This window comes from Thalassophryne amazonica, chromosome 2 (assembly GCF_902500255.1).
Source record: "Thalassophryne amazonica chromosome 2, fThaAma1.1, whole genome shotgun sequence".
Lineage (NCBI taxonomy): Eukaryota > Metazoa > Chordata > Actinopteri > Batrachoidiformes > Batrachoididae > Thalassophryne > Thalassophryne amazonica.
Genome location: NC_047104.1, coordinates 137,629,625 through 137,648,424, shown reverse-complemented (window position 1 = coordinate 137,648,424; position 18,800 = coordinate 137,629,625). Strand labels below are relative to the sequence as shown.

The following is an 18,800-nucleotide window of genomic DNA, read 5'->3' as shown; positions in this document are numbered from 1 at the left end:
TAAATACAGGCTTAAAATTCCTGCACATTTTTCTGAATTTTGTGAAATAGCGAATAAAAATATGTGATACAAAATGATGATGTGGTCACCCAGGTGAGCTGGTTTAGCCTTGACTTCTGGTCGTGAGTGAGGGGGGGGCGGACTCTGCTGATTGTCAAGTGCTAAATAAACAGAGATGAACAGAGAAGGTCAAAGCCATCAGGTGCCCAATTTAGGAAAAAGTAATGAAGAAGAGGAAAAACGAGCCAAGCATAAAATGTATTCAACTGTGTTCTCTCTGTGTGATTACAATATCGAGGTCATGAATGAAGGGCTAGTGTTAAGTAACACATTTGTTAGCCTTTTTGCTGTGATGCTTGGTATGTTTATACAACAGTAATTTGGTCTTAATTCTACAAACACAAGATCTAATTTCACCATACGATTTGCAACAAAACAGTTACAAGCTCAGTTAATACCCATCATTTGGGTTAACATTGGGTACTGTTTAGAGCCACCACTTGCTACAACTCTATGTCGTGACAAAGCATAGTTTAACCAGTCATAAGTAACAGTGTGCCAAGCATATAATTTAAGGCAGATTAATATAGCATCTAATGACAGACATTTTTTTTCTATTTATTTATCAAGGGACAGCGCATGTTAAAAAAAGACAATGTACAGAGACACATCCATAACACACAGGATTATAGCCTAAGATAATTTCCATCCTTAGTCCCCGTATGGGCACATGGCCCGACATAAAACATGGGACAAGACATCCATAGTCACCCCATCTCTCTCTCTTACACTCCAGGCACACACACCCAGCAACACACTCCAAACCCACACACACAGATGGACAAACAGACAAGTAGTATTAAAAAGGTTAGGGCAAGTCCTCACTCTCATTTCATTCAAACTGGTTAAACACATCCTCACTGTCATTCATTTAAAACCACAGTATTTACACACTATTTACAATTTAACATGTAAGGGCATGTTTATTCAAATTTGCACTTCATTGATATTTTGATTATATTTTTGAGGATTTTCTTCAAAAGAAGACCTGAAAGTTCAGCCATAATTTACCAGAAGGTACATCTGAGATGCAAACCTAGATTTGATGTTCTGGTGAAAGAAAATCTTCCTCTATACCACTTTGTCATCAAGCTGTACAACTGAGGATACAAAATGCAAAACGTGCACTATGCACAATTTCTCCAATCACAGCCAAAGAAGCCTATAACTTCTTCTGGGTTGTCTTGTTGGCTTTCCTCAATCTTCTCCTTCTTGCACAGTCGCTCAGTTTTTGAGAACTGTCTACTCCACACAGATTTACCATAGAGTGCCATATTGTTGGCATTTGTTCATAATTGATGTAAATAAAGTCCAAGACATATTCAGTGACTTGGAAATGTTTATGTATCCATCCCCTGGTTTGTCTGAAGAAAACTGGCAATAAAACTGATTATTTACAGGCATTATACTAAAGTGTTCTATTACTTATGCAACCCATCATATTGGCTTTTATATTTTTAATTAATTTATATTACATTGTAGAGATTTACTTTCAGTATGAGTTAAAGGAAGATCATTTTACAAATTTTTATTTTTTGTATTTGAAATAGCATAAACAAATTAAAATGCGTGAAATACCACGTGTTCCAATAGTTTTGAAGGGCACTGTAAGTAAATGAATATAAGTATAAATACATGTATTAAAGTATAACTAATTGGATATAAGTCCAAATAAAACTGTAAAAGCATATATCTAAATGTATATATAGTATGTCCCTTCAGCTTCTCCCTTGTTTTTCACTCAAGGTTGCCATAGCAAAGTGTCAAAGTGTGAGAGGAGGAGTACACCCTGGACACAACGCCAGTCTGCCACAGGCCACAAATAGACAAACACAGTCACACTATCACTCACACCTACGGTCAATTTAAAGTTTACAATTCATCTAACCTGCATGTTTTTGGAAGTCGGAGGGAGCCAGAGAACCAGGGGGGAACCCATGCAAACATGGTGAGAACATGCAAACTCCACACAGAAAGGCCCATGTGGGAAGTGATCCCACAACCTTCTTGCTGTGAGTCAAGACTTAATTCATTTTGGTCCTCCATAGTTTTTATCCCTTTATAAGACAACGGTGAGGTCTTATTTGGAAAAAGCAGCCCCTTTTTGGTTCTGTCTCACATGGAAGCTTGCAGAAGAACTGGAAAAGGTGCGAATATGAGCTACGAATACGAAAACAACACTATCACTTGCCCTTTTTGGTTCTGTCTCACATGGAAGCTTGCTGAAGAACTGGAAAAGGTGCAAATATGAGCTACAAAATACAAAAACAACACCATTCCTTGCAAATCTCAGCTATGAAGAAAGTGTGAAGAAACTGACGTTGCCAACACTTGTACATTGAAAGTTAAGAGGTGACCTGATCAATGCTTTCAAATGTGCACATGGCACCAACAACATTGGCACCAGCCTTTTCCGTAAGGATGAAAACAGTCGGACCTGAAGGCCATAGCAGGAAAATGAAGAAGACAAATACACAAACAGACATGCACCACTACTTCTTCATTCACAAAATTAGTTACAGACTGGTGGAATGACCTTCCAGAGGAAGTAACAGCAGATAATGTTAACACCTTCAAAAATCATCCAGACAAAATTTTAAGACCCTGTTATGTATGTACAATTAGAGCAATGGAGTCCCTGTTACCACACGCATGTCAATCATATAAGGTAGAGCGGCTCAGCAAAGGAACAGATTTGTTCCTACTACACCTGAAGATGTATGACAAAAGTGCAACTTCTTCCTCTTGGCTCCAAATAGAAAAATGACCAATCTTTTCAGTCTTCAACTTGATGCAAAGACAAATGTAAAGCTGCCAGACTCCTCGGAGGCTGATCAACTACAGCTGCTGAATTTGCTTCAGTCTGATTAGCATGTGTCCAAATGCATAAGGTGTAACTAACATGTAGTGTCACGTTCCTAAACCAATTATAAAGGCGGAACAAAGCATCAAGCATAATATATGTGATTTCAAACGCCACCACGCTGCCACCCAGCCCCCAGGCTCATGTATCCATATATGGATCCTGACGTCACGGTGGTGCAGCTGATGCTAAGATGACAGCGAGCTAATGATCCGTGAGGTGGGCTTAAAGCCAAATGGTAGAAAGATGAGCTTGTTGGGCTGGAAGAGAAGTCACGCAGCACTGTCTCCTGCAGTTGTGCTACTTTGTGGAGATAACCCCGTGGTGCGCCCCCTGAAATGTGCCATAGTAAATCTAAGTGCTGCGCACAGGGATTCCCTTGCAGTAATTCTAAAAGATGCAGCTAAGTAAAGGTCATTTGTGCGGCTAACATTAACTGTCACGGAGCGAGAAGACTAAAGAAAATAAAAACGACAGAAAGCAGCTGTTGCTAGCTGTGTTTATTAGCTTGTTAATTAATGTTTAGTAGCCAGTAGTGAGCTGTCAGGGAGGAATAATGCGTGTTTGGCTGGCTAACACAGCCTAGCCAGTGGTAGCTAGCCGGCTAACTACTGTCTCGCTAAGCTAGTCCGTCGTTAGCTTCAAATGGTGTCATCTTGAGCGAATATCCAAATAAAAGCTCACCGTGAACGGGACGTCGTTGACGCTTCCCACTGAGTAGCAGCAGTCTCCGGGGTTTACAGCTCCCGTCAGCACCTGGTGCAGATGCATTTTGCTTTTATTTCAGCAGCAGACGGGGTTTTTTTAATTATTTATACCGAGTCCACCCTTTCGGTTTCTCCATCTAGCAACATCGACTGGGAATTCCATCAGTAACCCGAGCGTTTCCCTCGGTCCGACAGAGTCGTTTTCCTCTACAAACGGCAGAGTTGTTGTTCGACACGCACACATGGAATTTCTCGGGGTCCTGTCACCTACTCAAACATGGAAAACTGTGCGTCCGTCGGCACCATCCCGGGGTGCGATGAATCGTGAGCGCCGAGGAGGCAGCAGCAGGATCCGCAGCAAAGCTGACATGCGCGTTCACGACGAGGCTCAGGCACGACTGAACGGCCATAGATCTGTTGAATGTAGATTGTAAAGATCCCGCGTTTGATTCATAGTTTTTATTTTTATTTATTTTTTTATTTTTTATTATTTTGTTGAAGTCTTTTTTGAATCCATGTCTATACGGCAAGTCAGTTTTTTGGGGCCATAACTGTAGCAAAAGTATTCAAAAATACTGTAAATGTCTACTGTGTGCTATATACTGCAATTATTATTATTATTATTAGTAGTAGTAGTAGTAGTAGTAGTATTAGTAGTATTATTTTGTTGTTATTAATAATAATTATTAAAAATTGTTATTATTATTATTATTATTATTGCTACTATTTTGGATTCGAAGAGATACAGATGAGGGCAAATGAACAGGAATGGCATGATTTAAATCACTGTAAAAAAAAAAATTAAAAATAATCAAAAATGATTTTTTTTTTTTCTTAAGAAATCAGGACTTAAAACATCACCGAAATATGAAATCAGTTCCATTAATTAATAGTACCTGTACATGTTGTATGTGCACCTTTATGTTTTAACAAGTGATATTATTTCTTTTTCTATTAGAAGAGTGAAATAAATAAAAAATGAAACCACTTCATTTAAATCAATAAACGTCAATTTAAATTTATATATATATATATATATATATATATATATATATATATATATATATATATATATATATATATATATATATAATTTTATATTATTTTATTTTTTACCAGCCCTGCCAATGAACAGGGATGGCATGATTTAAATCACTGTAAAAAAAATAAAAAAAAATAAAATAATCAAAAATGATTTTTTTTCTTAAGATATCAGGACTTAAAACATCACCGAAATATGAAATCAGTACCATTAATTAATGGTACCTGTACATTAGGGTTATGACAAATCTCAAATGTATTAGCCTGGGGTTATAAATTCTGAACTTTTAACTAAAACTCACAAAAATGACTTTGGTTTTGCCCGACCTTGAAAAAAACCTCCCGCACCTAAGACAGTTTCATATTTCACATTAAAACACCTCGCGGCTCAAACACTCTTTATTATAACATGTCAGTTTTACATACAGTACACATGAGGAATACATGAAAATGAGTACATATAGCATTTGTCGTGTTTTTAATAGTGTTTCAGATTTGTGTATTAGTGTTAATAAATTTGCTGCTAACATATTTGTCTGTTTTGCAAGTAGAACAAACCTCCTCCATCAACCTTACAGCTCTCTCAGCTACTATGAGTAGAGAAGCATTTCACAGCTTTAGGACACTGAAGTTTGGATATTGATGACAGCAGGACTTCATAATCTGCCTCTGAATAGTGTTGGTTAGAAAACCAGGCCCGCGACCATGTAGTTGCAATGAAATCGCAAGTTACCCTCAGCTGTTCTCGCCACTTTGGAAGAAGGAAAAATGCAATAAGTGCTAAAATTCCTCGTGAGTTCCACCTGGCACTGTGAAGTGTTGGCAGCTTGTGCCATTTGATGTGAGGCCATTTTTCCTCCGTTTTCTAAAACTTGTATGCTTCACAAAGCTCAAAAAGGAATTTAAAATCATGTCTCCAGCCAAGGTTCTCATATTCTGGTATCACTTCTGTGTTCATGTGTGCATTTTGCAAATCATCATACTGTTCCAAAATCTCATCAATAAACTCATAGTTAATGTTAGGTGACCGTGACCGTATAGGAAAAAAGAAGTCCAACACATGTCGCAGAACAAGATCAAGAATGTGGTGCTGGCAGCCGATGTATTGAGGTTCATCGAATCCCTTGTGTCGAAATGTTCTCTCAAGCCTGGCTGCAACACCATTTTTGTGACCAGTATTGACTGCTGTTGTGTCAGAGATGATCATCTGAATACTGTTCCATGCATTGTACTCATCAAGCAGGTCCTATCTTGGTATATAGATGTCTGCAGTGGTTCTACTGTCACAAGCCAAAATGCCAAGTTGTAATGTTCTTCTGTCATTTTTCAAGTACACAACTTGGTACTCCTTATTGTCAATTTTCTTACCATCAAAATGCAAACAAAATTTCTCTTCAGAGATCAGTTCCATGAGGCAGTTCTTAACTTGTTCTGCATCTCTGATTGTTTGACACCAGATAACAGACTGTGATGGTGTTGGGACACTAACTCCATCTTCAGCCAGACTTTGAAGCACCTGTGATGCTTTTCTGGTTGACAAAGAGTGTTTAGACACCAGTTTGGCAACAGACTTTGTTGAGTGGCATGTTCATGTTTATCTATAAATGGACTGCATTTATATAAATAGTAAATGGACTGCATTTATATAGCGCTTTTCCATCTGCATCAGTCGCTCAAAGCACTTTACAATTATGCCTCACATTCACCCCAATGTTGGGGTGCTGCCATACAAGGCGCTCACTACACACCGGGAGCAATAGGGGATTAAAGGCCTTGCCCAAGAGCCCTTAGTGATTTTCCAGTCAGGTGGGGATTTGAAACCGTGATCTTCTGGACTCAAGCCCAACACCTTAACCACTAGACCATCACCTCCCCCATCATCTATTTTACCTTTATTTTTTATTTCTTTTAATTATTGTTTAATAATATATTTTAGCAATATTTATTTGTATATATTTTCTTGTTATTTCTTGATACTTGTTAATTCTTTTCTTGTTACGTTATTTTTAAATAGTATTGTGTAAACCCGTGTATTTTTAAAAGTGATGTGGTGCTAGGTGCAGGAGGTTTTTTCATGATCCAATGAAATAAACTTCAAAAAAGTGATCTATGGGTAAAAGTTCATCAAATGCAACATCAGGAAAATGAAAGTTTTGAAAAAAGTTCTGTAGTCATAACCCTACTGTACATGCTGTATGTGCACCTTTATGTTTTAACAAGTCAATAAAGATTATAGCTAATGATATTATTTCTATAGTCTATACAGTTTAGAAGAGTGAAATAAATAAAAAATGAAAACACTTTATTTAAATCAATAAACGGCTATTAAAATATATATATAAAATATATATATATATATATATATATATATATATATATATATATATATATATATATATATATATATATATATATATATATATATATATAATTTTATTTTTTTACCAGCCCTGCCAATGAACCTCCAATTTTAATACATGTTGGCATCTTTTTACATGTACAATGACCATCAAGTTCTTCTTCTTGTTATTATTATTACTTTATTACTAGCAGTAGACCCTGGCATCAATGCCCAGGTATGAGTTCATGTAACCATTTGTGATACACACCAAACCCCATCCTCCACCAATCAAAAATGAAGCCTACACGGAAATGGAAAAAGTTGAAATTCTTTGCATGGTTGCTTGAGGCTGACTCCAAAAATCAGCACACTACCATAGAGGCCCATGTTAAAATGTGCCATTTTAGAGTTTTACAGCTAGATTTAAAATACAAAATTAGGTTAGTTTCCCCTTCCACTAGCTTTTTTTTTAAACACCTCTTTAATTCAGAGCTGCCCAAATCTGTTCCTGGAGGGTCCCCACCCTGCATATTTTCATGTCTACTTGCTCTTCTCATACCTGTTTATTTAATTGTGGTGTTTCCCAGCTCCTCATTGGCTGAGCACACCTATCAGAGTTACCTATTGGTGGAGCAAGGAGAGTATAAAAACAGGCAAGCTGGCCTCCAGGAGCAGATTTGCACAGCCCTTATTTATTTAAAGATGTTTTAAGGTGTAAAGGGATGCATAATTAGGGGCATGATTGGTTTGAATGACAGGTAGTTTGTACCATCAGAAGACTCCAGAGCTACAGTCACACAGGCCGCTAGGCTGCAGACCAACCATGTCAGGAGGTGCAATTTTTCTGATAATGATTAAAGCGATCAATTCAGTAAATACATTAAGCAAGACAATTGTATTAATTTATTAGCTGATTAACTCATACAGCAATACCTCCACTAGATGGCAGAATACAACAGAAATAGCTCCCTTACAGGTGACATCTGTGGAAGAAAGTTGCATCCAGGAACATTCACAACCACAATAATCAAAATTAGGTGGCCCGACCCACTTATTCACAGTGGGAGCAACTGGGGATTAAAGACCTTGACCAAGGGCCCTTAGTGATGTTCAGATGGGAACGTGCTGGTTAGATTTGTGTGTGTGTGTGTGTGTGTGTGTGTGTGTGTGGTGTGTGTGTGTGTGTGTGTGTGTGTGTGTGTGTGTGTGTGTGGTGTGTGGTGTGTGTGTGTGTGTGTTGTGTGTGCGTGCGTGTAATATTCTCAGGTAAAATGATCTGGGTTATTTCTGTAACATATGTCACAGAGGTGTAAAACAAGATGTGACATGAATTCATCTTAAATCAGGAGAACATCTGTGAAAACACTCATAGAATTGTGGGTCTCTGGAGATGTTACTGTACATAAAAGGTGATTTTGCACAATATGACCCTTTTAACAATCATCTTATTGACTCCAAGACTATTTCATTTTTAAATCTGTTCATTGAAGATTAAAATCTGGATGAAAATCATCATGAATCAAACATTTTTAAACAGTTTTTGAAGCGGCTAACGCTATGTGACGCTGCCAAATGTGTCGATAAACGAACAAACTCCCACATATGAGACAAAACAATGACAGTTATTAAAGCAAGTTAACTTTGGTATGAAAAGTATTTAATGTGTACTTTACCTCCATGTCACGTTTAGCAGGAAGAAACATTAATGGGGCTGTTTTAATCATATACACTGACCCGCGCGGTTTGGCTGCGTTGATCGTGTGATTTTCCTGCCATTTTTTTAAAAATTAAGTATTTCTGATCTGGTGCTGTTTAATACCCCTATCACACATACATCAATTGAGGCCGAACTGCGTCAGAATAACACATCCGGCCGCAATCAGGAAATATTGAGGTGCGGTCTGAAGACCAACGGACGGCAGTCTGTGAGGAGCTATATATTTGGTCCCATTCACGTTGCTGTCCTGAGTGTGTTGCACATGTTCAAAACACTCTTTGTGCCAGATGGAATGCACATCTGACGGCGGTCTATATGCAGTTTTTGTGTCATTTGATCACAGTCTACATATTCGGGTGGCATCAAAACAGCATCTGAAACAATCTGATTGTGGTTGATTGAGCTCTGAGATCGACTGGTCACAGTAAACCCTGCTGGCATTTTGCGCCACAGATGTCCACCTGCACTGGACCCCGGCCAGGGAGGGCAAAGGAAATGTTGATATGTAATAACATGTATGTGGCACGCATTCATCATGTACAGTGGGTGTGAACAGAGCGCAATCAAACCGAAAGCATCATGTGCCGCTGCGCCTCTCCATGGTCTCATGTGCAGTAATGCGTCATTGCACATGTCAGAGCTGAACGGACCTCACTGCTGTAATATACATATTATTACTTGATCACCCTCTAAACTCTGTAGGAGGTGTGACGTGGAACTGTATCCCAGGCCACGACAACATCATTAAACATGAAACTCACCTCCAGCACAGAACCAGGACAGTGCAGAGTGCACAGGATCCAAACCACAGCCTGTGGTGAAAAGCCTTTCACCCGGCTGCTGTGTGCTGCAAATAACCAAAATTAAATCCCATGTGATAATCCAACTGACATCACGATGTACAGAGTTGCATTGTGCTCCTGAAGTGAGCAAAAAAGTAAAAAAAAAAAAAAAATTAAAGTTCGCTGGAAAGGCTGCGTCTGACGCATGGTGTGATGTAAACTTTGCCAGCGCACGTGCACCTTGCCAACACTTGTGCTACACACTCGCGCGGGCTGGAATGATCACTCAGCTGTGTCTGTGTGTGTTCATAACAGTTGCATGAGCCATTAAGCGTGCACCCGTGTCACTCGACAAGGTTTGAAGGTTTGCTGTCAGTGGGCCAAGCAGTCACGCCATGCGTCAGACACAGCTTTGATGCATATGGCGTGAGTCCAGTCCATATGTTGGTTGTACTGTGATGTTCAGTACCGGCAGGGACTGCGTAAAGGGAGGAACACAATGCTCCCTCCCACTCTGGTCCCGTGTTTGCCATCCAAACATTTGGACATCAGGCAGTCTTCAACGCCTTTTTTGGCCATCTGGTGGCAGTCTGTGTCATCTACCTGTTGTCTACATACACTTTAGGTGCCATCGTACAGGTGTGGTTGAGGTAATCTGGCTGCATTCTGACACTGCTGACCATGCCTCTTTCCCCCCCGACTACATCCGATGATGGCAGTTTTTGTCGTTTCGGCCTGGTTCCTGCACATTCTTGCTATGTGTGACAAGGCTTAAACCGTGCAAAAAAAACTGTCCAAAGGCACAGACATCTAATCCAGTTATTGTGCTCAAAATCACTTTATCTACAGACCAAGTCAGTGACGTCAAAATCAAATGGAGCAAATTGCAATTAATCATGATTTTAAAAAATGAACATGTGTCAGAGTTGTTCAGAGTTGGACCTGGAAAGAACAACTCAGTTTACACACACAGAAAATGATCACACAAGAGACACTGAATTTCTTTTCCTGATCAGGAGAGAACAAACGAGGAGCTCCTTCATCAAGAACTGTCATCTGCTCTGAAGGCCCCAATTTCAATTTCAATTTATTTTCCTTTATATAGCACCAAATCACAACAGAGTTGCCTCAAGGCGATTCACACAAGCCCATTTGCTTCTCCTTTTTATTGAATATAGTTACATACAAGCATATAGGAGTGACAATATCACAAAACAATGGAAAGACACAAAGTCTGGTCACACGTTGATATGAAAACTGTTATGGCGTTGAGCCCTCAGTCTTCTAGGCTTCCCAGAATAATGTCCAGCCCTGAACCAGTGTGCCGGTCACACTGCTCTTCCCTCAAGGCTGAACCGTTAATTAAAGATGCACATCTGCGCTTAGCAAAAACATAACTCTAGCAAAACAGTCTGCACATTCTAGCAAAACAGTCTGCTCACTTTCTCGTTTGACAGTTTTAATGATCACTTGAACAGTGATTGCTTTGACAATGAGTAATTATTTAAAGGAATAATGGTACATGAATTCTCATACATGCATACATGTATATATGAAGAATCAAAGACACGATCACAGAGAGTACATCAAAGTAAAGACATTAATATTTGATAATATATATTGATAATATAGAGAAAACCCTGTCATTCTTCCCCCCGTTTATCAAATTTTACTGTCTACACTCACAACATCATCATCATTGTAGAAACTTTAAAAAGCTTACAAACAGTGTACTTAACCACTAGTTTTTCCCCGTCTGGATGGGGTGACATAATTCAGCCTCCGATAGCAATAACGCAACATAGTAACGGTTCAGCAATAAGCCATCAACTGTGGTGGAAATCATCCGTTGAGCCATTGGTCAATCAAGAGGAATCATACAACAAATCATAACATGTAGTAAGTCCAAAAAAAAAAAAAAAAAAAAAAAAAAAAAAAATACCCGATACATACCCGTCGAACACTGTTTCTTTGTATAAATATTTAAACTGATTGATATTCGGACATCATTGGAGTTTCTCAGGTAGCTTATTCCAATTTTTTTTTTGCCACAAACAGAGACATAGAAGCATTTCCTGGTCGTCCTTGCGCCCGCAACTTTAAAATGATACAGACCCCTTAATTTATAAATTCCTTCTCTTTGCATAAAATATCCTTGAATTCTGAGAGGTACATGCTTATTTTTTTACTTTATACATCAGTTGAACAGAACATCAATTGAATGAAATCATGGAGCTTTAAAATCTTTGATTTAATAAACAGTGGATTGGTATGATCCCGATAACTTGCATTATGAATTATTCTAACACTCTTTTTTTTATGGTTGAATAATGGTTGTACTGTAGTGTTGCAGTTATTGCCCTATACTTCAGCACCATAAGTCAAGTAAGGTGAAATCAATGTGCAATACAGAGTATGTAGTGCTTTCTCTTGACTATGTTGAATATGTGCTTTCCAGTTGTTCCTGACATCGATGACCACACCTAATGACTTGTTCTCTCTGACAGGTTCTACATTTACTCCCTGTATGTTTAACTGTCCTGATTTGGCTTCGTCAAATCAGGACCTTCAGCGTGCACTGGGGCGGTTTGCAGCCAAGTGTGAAGCGTCCGGGATGAAAATCAGCACCTCCAAATCCGAGGCCATGGTTCTCGACCGGAAAAAGGTGCTTTGCCCTCTTCAGGTCGGTCCGAGTGTCCGCATCTGCAGTGATGTGGTCGCTGTATCGGAGCGTCGTGGGGAAGAGAGAGCTGAGTAGGAGGGCAAAGCTCTCGATTTACCAATCTGCAGGACCGGTTTGTTTGAGGATTAGGCATACACACCATCAGCGGGTTGGTGGACATTGTGACGCATTAATTTGCAAAAACTGATTGATTGGATGAATGATAACCATTGATTAATATCAATTATTACATGCAGGCCAATCTTAATATGACAAATCAATTCCCGACAATGATCCAATACTCCATTTAGATCAATACACTGCCTACCATGTAGGCATACGGGCAAATTTGACCCCACCACAGTACCCCAGTGCCATATCCTCATGTCCTAGTGAGTCAGAGCGTCTCAGAGACAAGGTCGAGTAATCGTGACTGGGCCTGCCTTAGCTTGTCCCAGGGTTTCAGATGGGATCTTACCCGTCATGGGCTTGCAGCCTTCCATACTGGGCAGGGGTTCCAAGGGGTGGGGGAACACCCATTATAGCTTTAATTGCACAGAACATCGAACATGCAGGATCATTGAAAGTGAATTGAAGTATCTTTTAGCAAATCATCCCAGAATAGATCTGTTGGATTAATCAATGCTTAAACACCAATAATAAATAGAAATAATGACAGAATCAGATACATAAAGTGTTTGGTTTGCAGGAATAACTATGGGTCAGGATGGACAATAATCATGTGAAAAGTTGTCCAACAATCTCCATCCTTTAAGGCATAACTTAATCTGCATAGATCAAATAATATTTAACAAGCACTTCATTGGTCATCAATGTTTTATGAAAGCCTGCAGCTTCTTATTTGATTTGCAGCAGGGGTTAGTTGCATCTCATGAGAGTTCACATTATTTCAATCAAAACACAGGATGATCAAAATATTGAGTTATTAATATTTGTTGCTTCTACATTGCTGTCAGTTCACCCTCATCAACATTAATGCTTTCAACAGGAGCTCAATAAACATGCTACAATAATCAACATAGTCTTACTGTTCACACACTGTACAACCTTCTGCTCTGCTCTTCGGCCGGAGTGATAAATTACACTTTGTTTCCAAAACAAACTACGCTTCAAAAAATAGAACACTGAATGTATTTGGTAAAGTCAATGCAACGTAATACAAAACAACATTAAAGCTGGAATTGATTACATCAAATAAACAATATCTCTCTAAATTTAACAGTAACAAACACTTATAAAACACTGGTATCAATTACCTGTAAGCAATTACATGTAAAACCCCTGTGTTCCATGTGTTAAAGCACAACAAAATATCGCTGCAGCGTTTCTCAATTTCTCAGGTTGTGGGGGTGTGGAGTGGCAGGGGGAGGGGGAGGAGGAGGAGGGAGGTGAGCATTTAGAGCTTCCCTCAGCAGCTGTGTGTGTACACGCTCCTCCTCCAACACCCCAGACCAAGAACAGAATACCACAACTGCTACAACAAACAAGCAAAATAACCCAACTCTTCTCAAATAAAAACCCAAAACATCCACAGGTCCAAAGAAGACCTGTGTTACATTACACGCAACATATTATACACACATATAGACATGTAGAACTCAACGGAACTGTTAATTACAGTGAAATGATAGGAGACTTCTTTTTTTTCTCTCTTTCGCCAACCTTCTGTCAGGCTGTTTGGGGCCTGGAGGTCAAGAACCGGGTATGCAGTCACAGTCTCACCATCAGTTTTTAATAGTCCTCAGAGAATCTACCACAACCACTGCTCCCTTCTGTCTGGTATGTGTCATCAAAAAATTAGTGGATCAGTCAGTCAATCTTTTAGCAGTATTTAATATGTATACTGGGGAACTGATTCATTGAAATGTTTCATAACCCAAAGTCTTCATTGCATACACGAGCCTGTTTCCGGACAATGAATACCTGCTGGAACTTATTGATCTAACTGGTCAATTCCACAGTAGCTCATTCATGATTACTGAGGCAAGATTGGCCAAATACTGCAATGTTCAGTTAAAGCAGTCAATCTGAATTTTCTTCTTTGTCCCCAGACAGAAAAGAATCACCTCGCACAATTTCAAACCAACAACACACAAAAAATATATCACACGACAATAAACCATCAGTAATCCCTCTACCGGAATATAATCTTGATCAGCTTTACTTAAAATCCGTTAAGTAGGCGAAACTAACCAACTTTTACACCTTATCCAGTGTACAAAAATCAACCATATTTTAACCACTTCATCCCAGTTATATGATCATTCAATATGGAAGTAGGAAGATGATAGTATTTATTGTCTTTGAGTTATCATCTTAACAAGCTGAAAAGTTTTATTTCATCAACAGATCTATTTCAGAATTCTCCCTCAGAATACTCTATCTTTTACCCTAGACACCAACTCACACTCATATACACGTACAAAACTGATTAATGCACACTTATTTCTCAGTATCTTAACTCCACACTTTAAAATGTTGGAGCGCCAGCAACTGTGACCTTGACAGTTTTATCTAAAACAATTCACAATAATTACACACAGTCTGTCTATATAGCGACAACAGAACAAAAGTAAGGAAAAACTGACAAGTATAATCTGCTAGAAAGAACTGCAACCTTATGTGTACATAAACAAAATTAATGTTGAAAATAAAGAACTCCTTATCTTTGCGAGTGTGTACATTCACACGCAAAGTGTCCATTCTTCCCACACTTCCAACATGTCAATTTCCTCTTCATCTCATGCTCATGGGCTTTGCCTCTTGCTGCTCTGCGGCGCTGACCTTTGCCCTTTATTGCAAAATTCACTTATTCCTCACACATCATCATGACTGCTCCGGCAGGTTTAAAAACTGCTGTGTTTGGTGCAAAAGCATGGTCTGGTGTATTTTTCACTCCACATCTCTCTTGCCTTTTTGTAAAATCACTGGTGTTCTCTTTTATGGTATCAAATGACTTTGTTGTGGAGTTTAACTGTAATTTTCCCGAGAAGTTAACTGTCTCTCGCCACATTTTTAAGTGTTCAGGTGATGCTGGATCGTTTGTCTTCATGTACCTAACATCATTTTGTTAGTTGGTTATGTACCACAGGCCTTTAAGGTGGCAGTAATTAAACCATTACTTAAAAAGCCATCACTTGACCCAGCTATCTTAGCTAATTATAGGCCAATCTCCAACCTTCCTTTCTCTCAAAGATTCTTGAGAGGGTAGTTGTAAAACAGCTAACTGATCACCTGCAGAGGAATGGTCTATTTGAAGAGTTTCAGTCAGGTTTTAGAATTCATCATAGTACAGAAACAGCATTAGTGAAGGTTACAAATGATCTTCTTATGGCTTCGGACAGTGGACTTATCTCTGTGCTTCTTCTGTTGGACCTCAGTGCTGCTTTTGATACTGTTGACCATAAAATTTTATTACAGAGATTAGAGCATGTCATAGGTATTAAAGGCACTGCGCTGCGGTGGTTTGAATCATATTTGTCTAATAGATTACAGTTTGTTCATGTAAATGGGGAATCTTCTTCACAGACTAAAGTTAATTATGGAGTTCCACAAGGTTCTGTGCTAGGACCAATTTTATTCACTTATACATGCTTCCCTTAGGCAGTATTATTAGACAGTATTGCTTAATTTTCATTGTTACGCAGATGATACCCAGCTTTATCTATCCATGAAGCCAGAGGATACACACCAATTAGCTAAACTGCAGGATTGTCTTACAGACATAAAGACATGGATGACCTCTAATTTCCTGCTTTTAAACTCAGATAAAACTGAAGTTATTGTACTTGGCCCCACAAATCTTAGAAGCATGGTGTCTAACCAGATCGTTACTCTGGATGGCATTTCCTGATCTCTAGTAATACTGTGAGAAATCTTGGAGTCATTTTTGATCAGGATATGTCATTCAAAGTGCATATAAACAAATATGTAGGAACTGCCTTTTTGCATTTACGCAATATCTCTAAAATCAGAAAGGTCTTGTCTCAGAGTGATGCTGAAAAACTAATTCATGCATTTATTTCCTCTAGGGCTGGACTATTGTAATTCATTATTATCAGGTTGTCCTAAAAGTTCCCTAAAAAGCCGTCAGTTGGTCAGAATGCTGCAGCTAGAGTACTGACGGGACTAGCAGGAGAGAGCATATCTCACCCGTGTTGGCCTCTCTTCATTGGCTTCCTGTTAATTCTAGAATAGAATTTAAAATTCTTCTTCTTACTTATAAGGTTTTGAATAATCAGGTCCCATCTTATCTTAGGGACCTCGTAGTACCATATTACCCCATTAGAGCGCTTCGTTCTCAGACTGCGGGCTTACTTGTAGTTCCTAGGGTTTGTAAGAGTAGAATGGGAGGCAGAGCCTTCAGCTTTCAGGCTCCTCTCCTGTGGAACCAGCTCCCAATTCAGATCAGGGAGACAGATACCCTCTCTACTTTTAAGATTAGGCTTAAAACTTTCCTTTTCGCTAAGGCTTATAGTTAGGGCTGGATCGGGTGACCCTGGACCATCCCTTGGTTATGCTGCTTTAGACGTAGATTGTGGGGGGGTTCCCATGATGCACTGTTTCTTTCTCTTTTTGCTCCGTATGCATCACTCTGCATTTAATCATTAGTGATCGATCTCTGCCCCCCTTCACGGCATGTCTTTTTCCTGGTTTTTTCCCTCAGCCCCAACCAGTCTCAGCAGAAGACTGCCCCTCCCTGAGCCTGGTTCTGCTGGAGGTTTCTTCCTGTTAAAAGGGAGTTTTTCCTTCCCACTGTTGCCAAGTGCTTGCTCATAGGGGGTCGTTTTGACCGTTGGGGTTTTTCATAATTATTGTATGGCCTTGCCTTACAATATGGAGCGCCTGGGGCAACTGTTTGTTGTGATTTGGCGCTATATAAGAAAAAAGTTGATTGATTGATTGATTGATCATTTGACTGTGTGTCATGTTGGCTGTGAGAACAACTGTTACCCATTTTAGCTGTTCTTGGGGTTATCTCATAGGGAGATCTAAACCAACAGGCTGTTGTTCTTTTTACACTGTTTGGTCACCGATCAGCCTGAAAAGTGTCACCACTTCGACCTCTGAGAGGTGGGTGACCTTGCTTATGGCTTCTTTTCAGACTCGTAGGTTCACAAACAGGTGTGGTGCATATAGAATGCTTACAACCTACTTCACCGTCAGGGGCTTCGTTCTTGCCTGTGGGTTAATACAGGTGTCAGGCCCCCTGCGATTCAGTTATGTACATTCTCAAACACACACATTCACACAAACACATTCACCCCGCTGCGCTTCAGCTGTTATCACGTTTTAGCTCTGCTGTTATCACTCTTCTGCTCCAACCGGTTTTTATATCAGAGTTTTACGGCTCGTCCACCGAAGGTTTCACCGACCTAATACACTGTACAGTTTTTTATGCGCTGTTCCGGACCCGAAAGTGGTCTTTTAGTTGTCTCTTGCTTTATTAATTGCCAATTGTAACCGCTGCCGGGTCAATCTGGAGCCAACAGCCACATCAGGTTTCTGACACAGCGGGAAATGCAGTGCGCGCATGCGGCTCCGTAACAGATGGTCTTTAACCGCTGCGCCACCTGACTTTTCTCTTTCTCTCTCGGAGAGTAAAATTTAACGCTTTACAGCCAGGCTTTAGCCTCACACCTTACAGTGTTTAAGCCAAGAGGCGAACCAAGAAAGACATTACAGGGTTTTTTCCTTCGCGGTGGACCCGGCCACACGCACACATGTGCACGTAAAGAAATTCAGTTCTCACCCGTGATCAGACTTTGCCGCTGAATTCCAATGCCTTCACCCCGGTAAATGTCGACCCGTTAGGGAGGAGACACGTCCCCTGGAAAAGGGTCTGCAGGAACTGGTTCCCGCGCCGTGGCTGCGGACTTCCACGGGCGTTCTCCGTCACAGGCCGATGAGTTTCCGGTCTATTGGCACCCGGCTGCCGAAGGACCAAGATGTCAGAGTTGTTCAGAGTTGGACCTGGAAAGAACAACTCAGTTTACAGAAAATGATCACGCAGGAGACACTGAATTTCTTTTCCTGATCAGGAGAGCACAAACGAGGGGCTCCTTCATCAAGAACTGTCGTCTGCTCTGAAGGCCCCACCCATTTGCTTCTCCTTTTTATTGAATATAGTTACATACAAGCATATAGGAGTGACAATATCACAAAACAATGGAAAGACACAAAGTCTGGTCACACCTTGATATGAAAACTGTTATGGCGTTGAGCCCTCAGTCTTCTAAGCTTCCCATAATAATGTCCAGCCCTGAACCAGTGTTCCGGTCACACTGCTCTTCCCTCAAGGCTGAACCGTTAATTAAAGATGCACATCTGCGCTTAGCAAAAACATAACTCTAGCAAAACAGTCTGCTCACTTTCTTGTTTGACAGTTTTAATGATCACTTGAACAGTGATTGCTTTGACAATGAGTAATTATTTAAAGGAATAATGGTACATGAATTCTCACACATGCATACATGTATATATGAAAAATAGAGAACAGAATCAAAGACACGATCACAGAGAGTACATCAAAGTAAAGAAATTAATATTTGATAATATACATTGACAATATAGAGAAAACCCTGTCAACAAGTAATAGGTGCTGTA

At 39.7% G+C, this 18,800-nt stretch overlaps 1 protein-coding gene and 1 long non-coding RNA gene across 2 annotated transcripts in view; both read right to left on the bottom strand.

The window, feature by feature from the left end:
* The window catches only part of dmxl2 (Dmx-like 2), a 157,559-nt gene extending 153,559 nt beyond the window's left edge, over positions 1-4,000 (bottom strand). The window contains exon 1 of the mRNA XM_034163715.1: positions 3,608-4,000. Coding sequence (XP_034019606.1) covers positions 3,608-3,694 — 87 coding nt within the window. The 5' untranslated portion in view covers positions 3,695-4,000. The remainder of the gene's footprint in view (positions 1-3,607) is intronic.
* A 464-nt stretch (positions 4,001-4,464) lies between these two features.
* On the bottom strand, positions 4,465-6,930 carry LOC117531276. The gene is made up of 2 exons (XR_004566595.1): positions 6,875-6,930; positions 4,465-4,547 (listed from the first exon to the last, which is right to left on the bottom strand). It is a non-coding gene; the product is annotated as an uncharacterized LOC117531276 (long non-coding RNA).
* Positions 6,931-18,800: the final 11,870 nt, after the last annotated feature.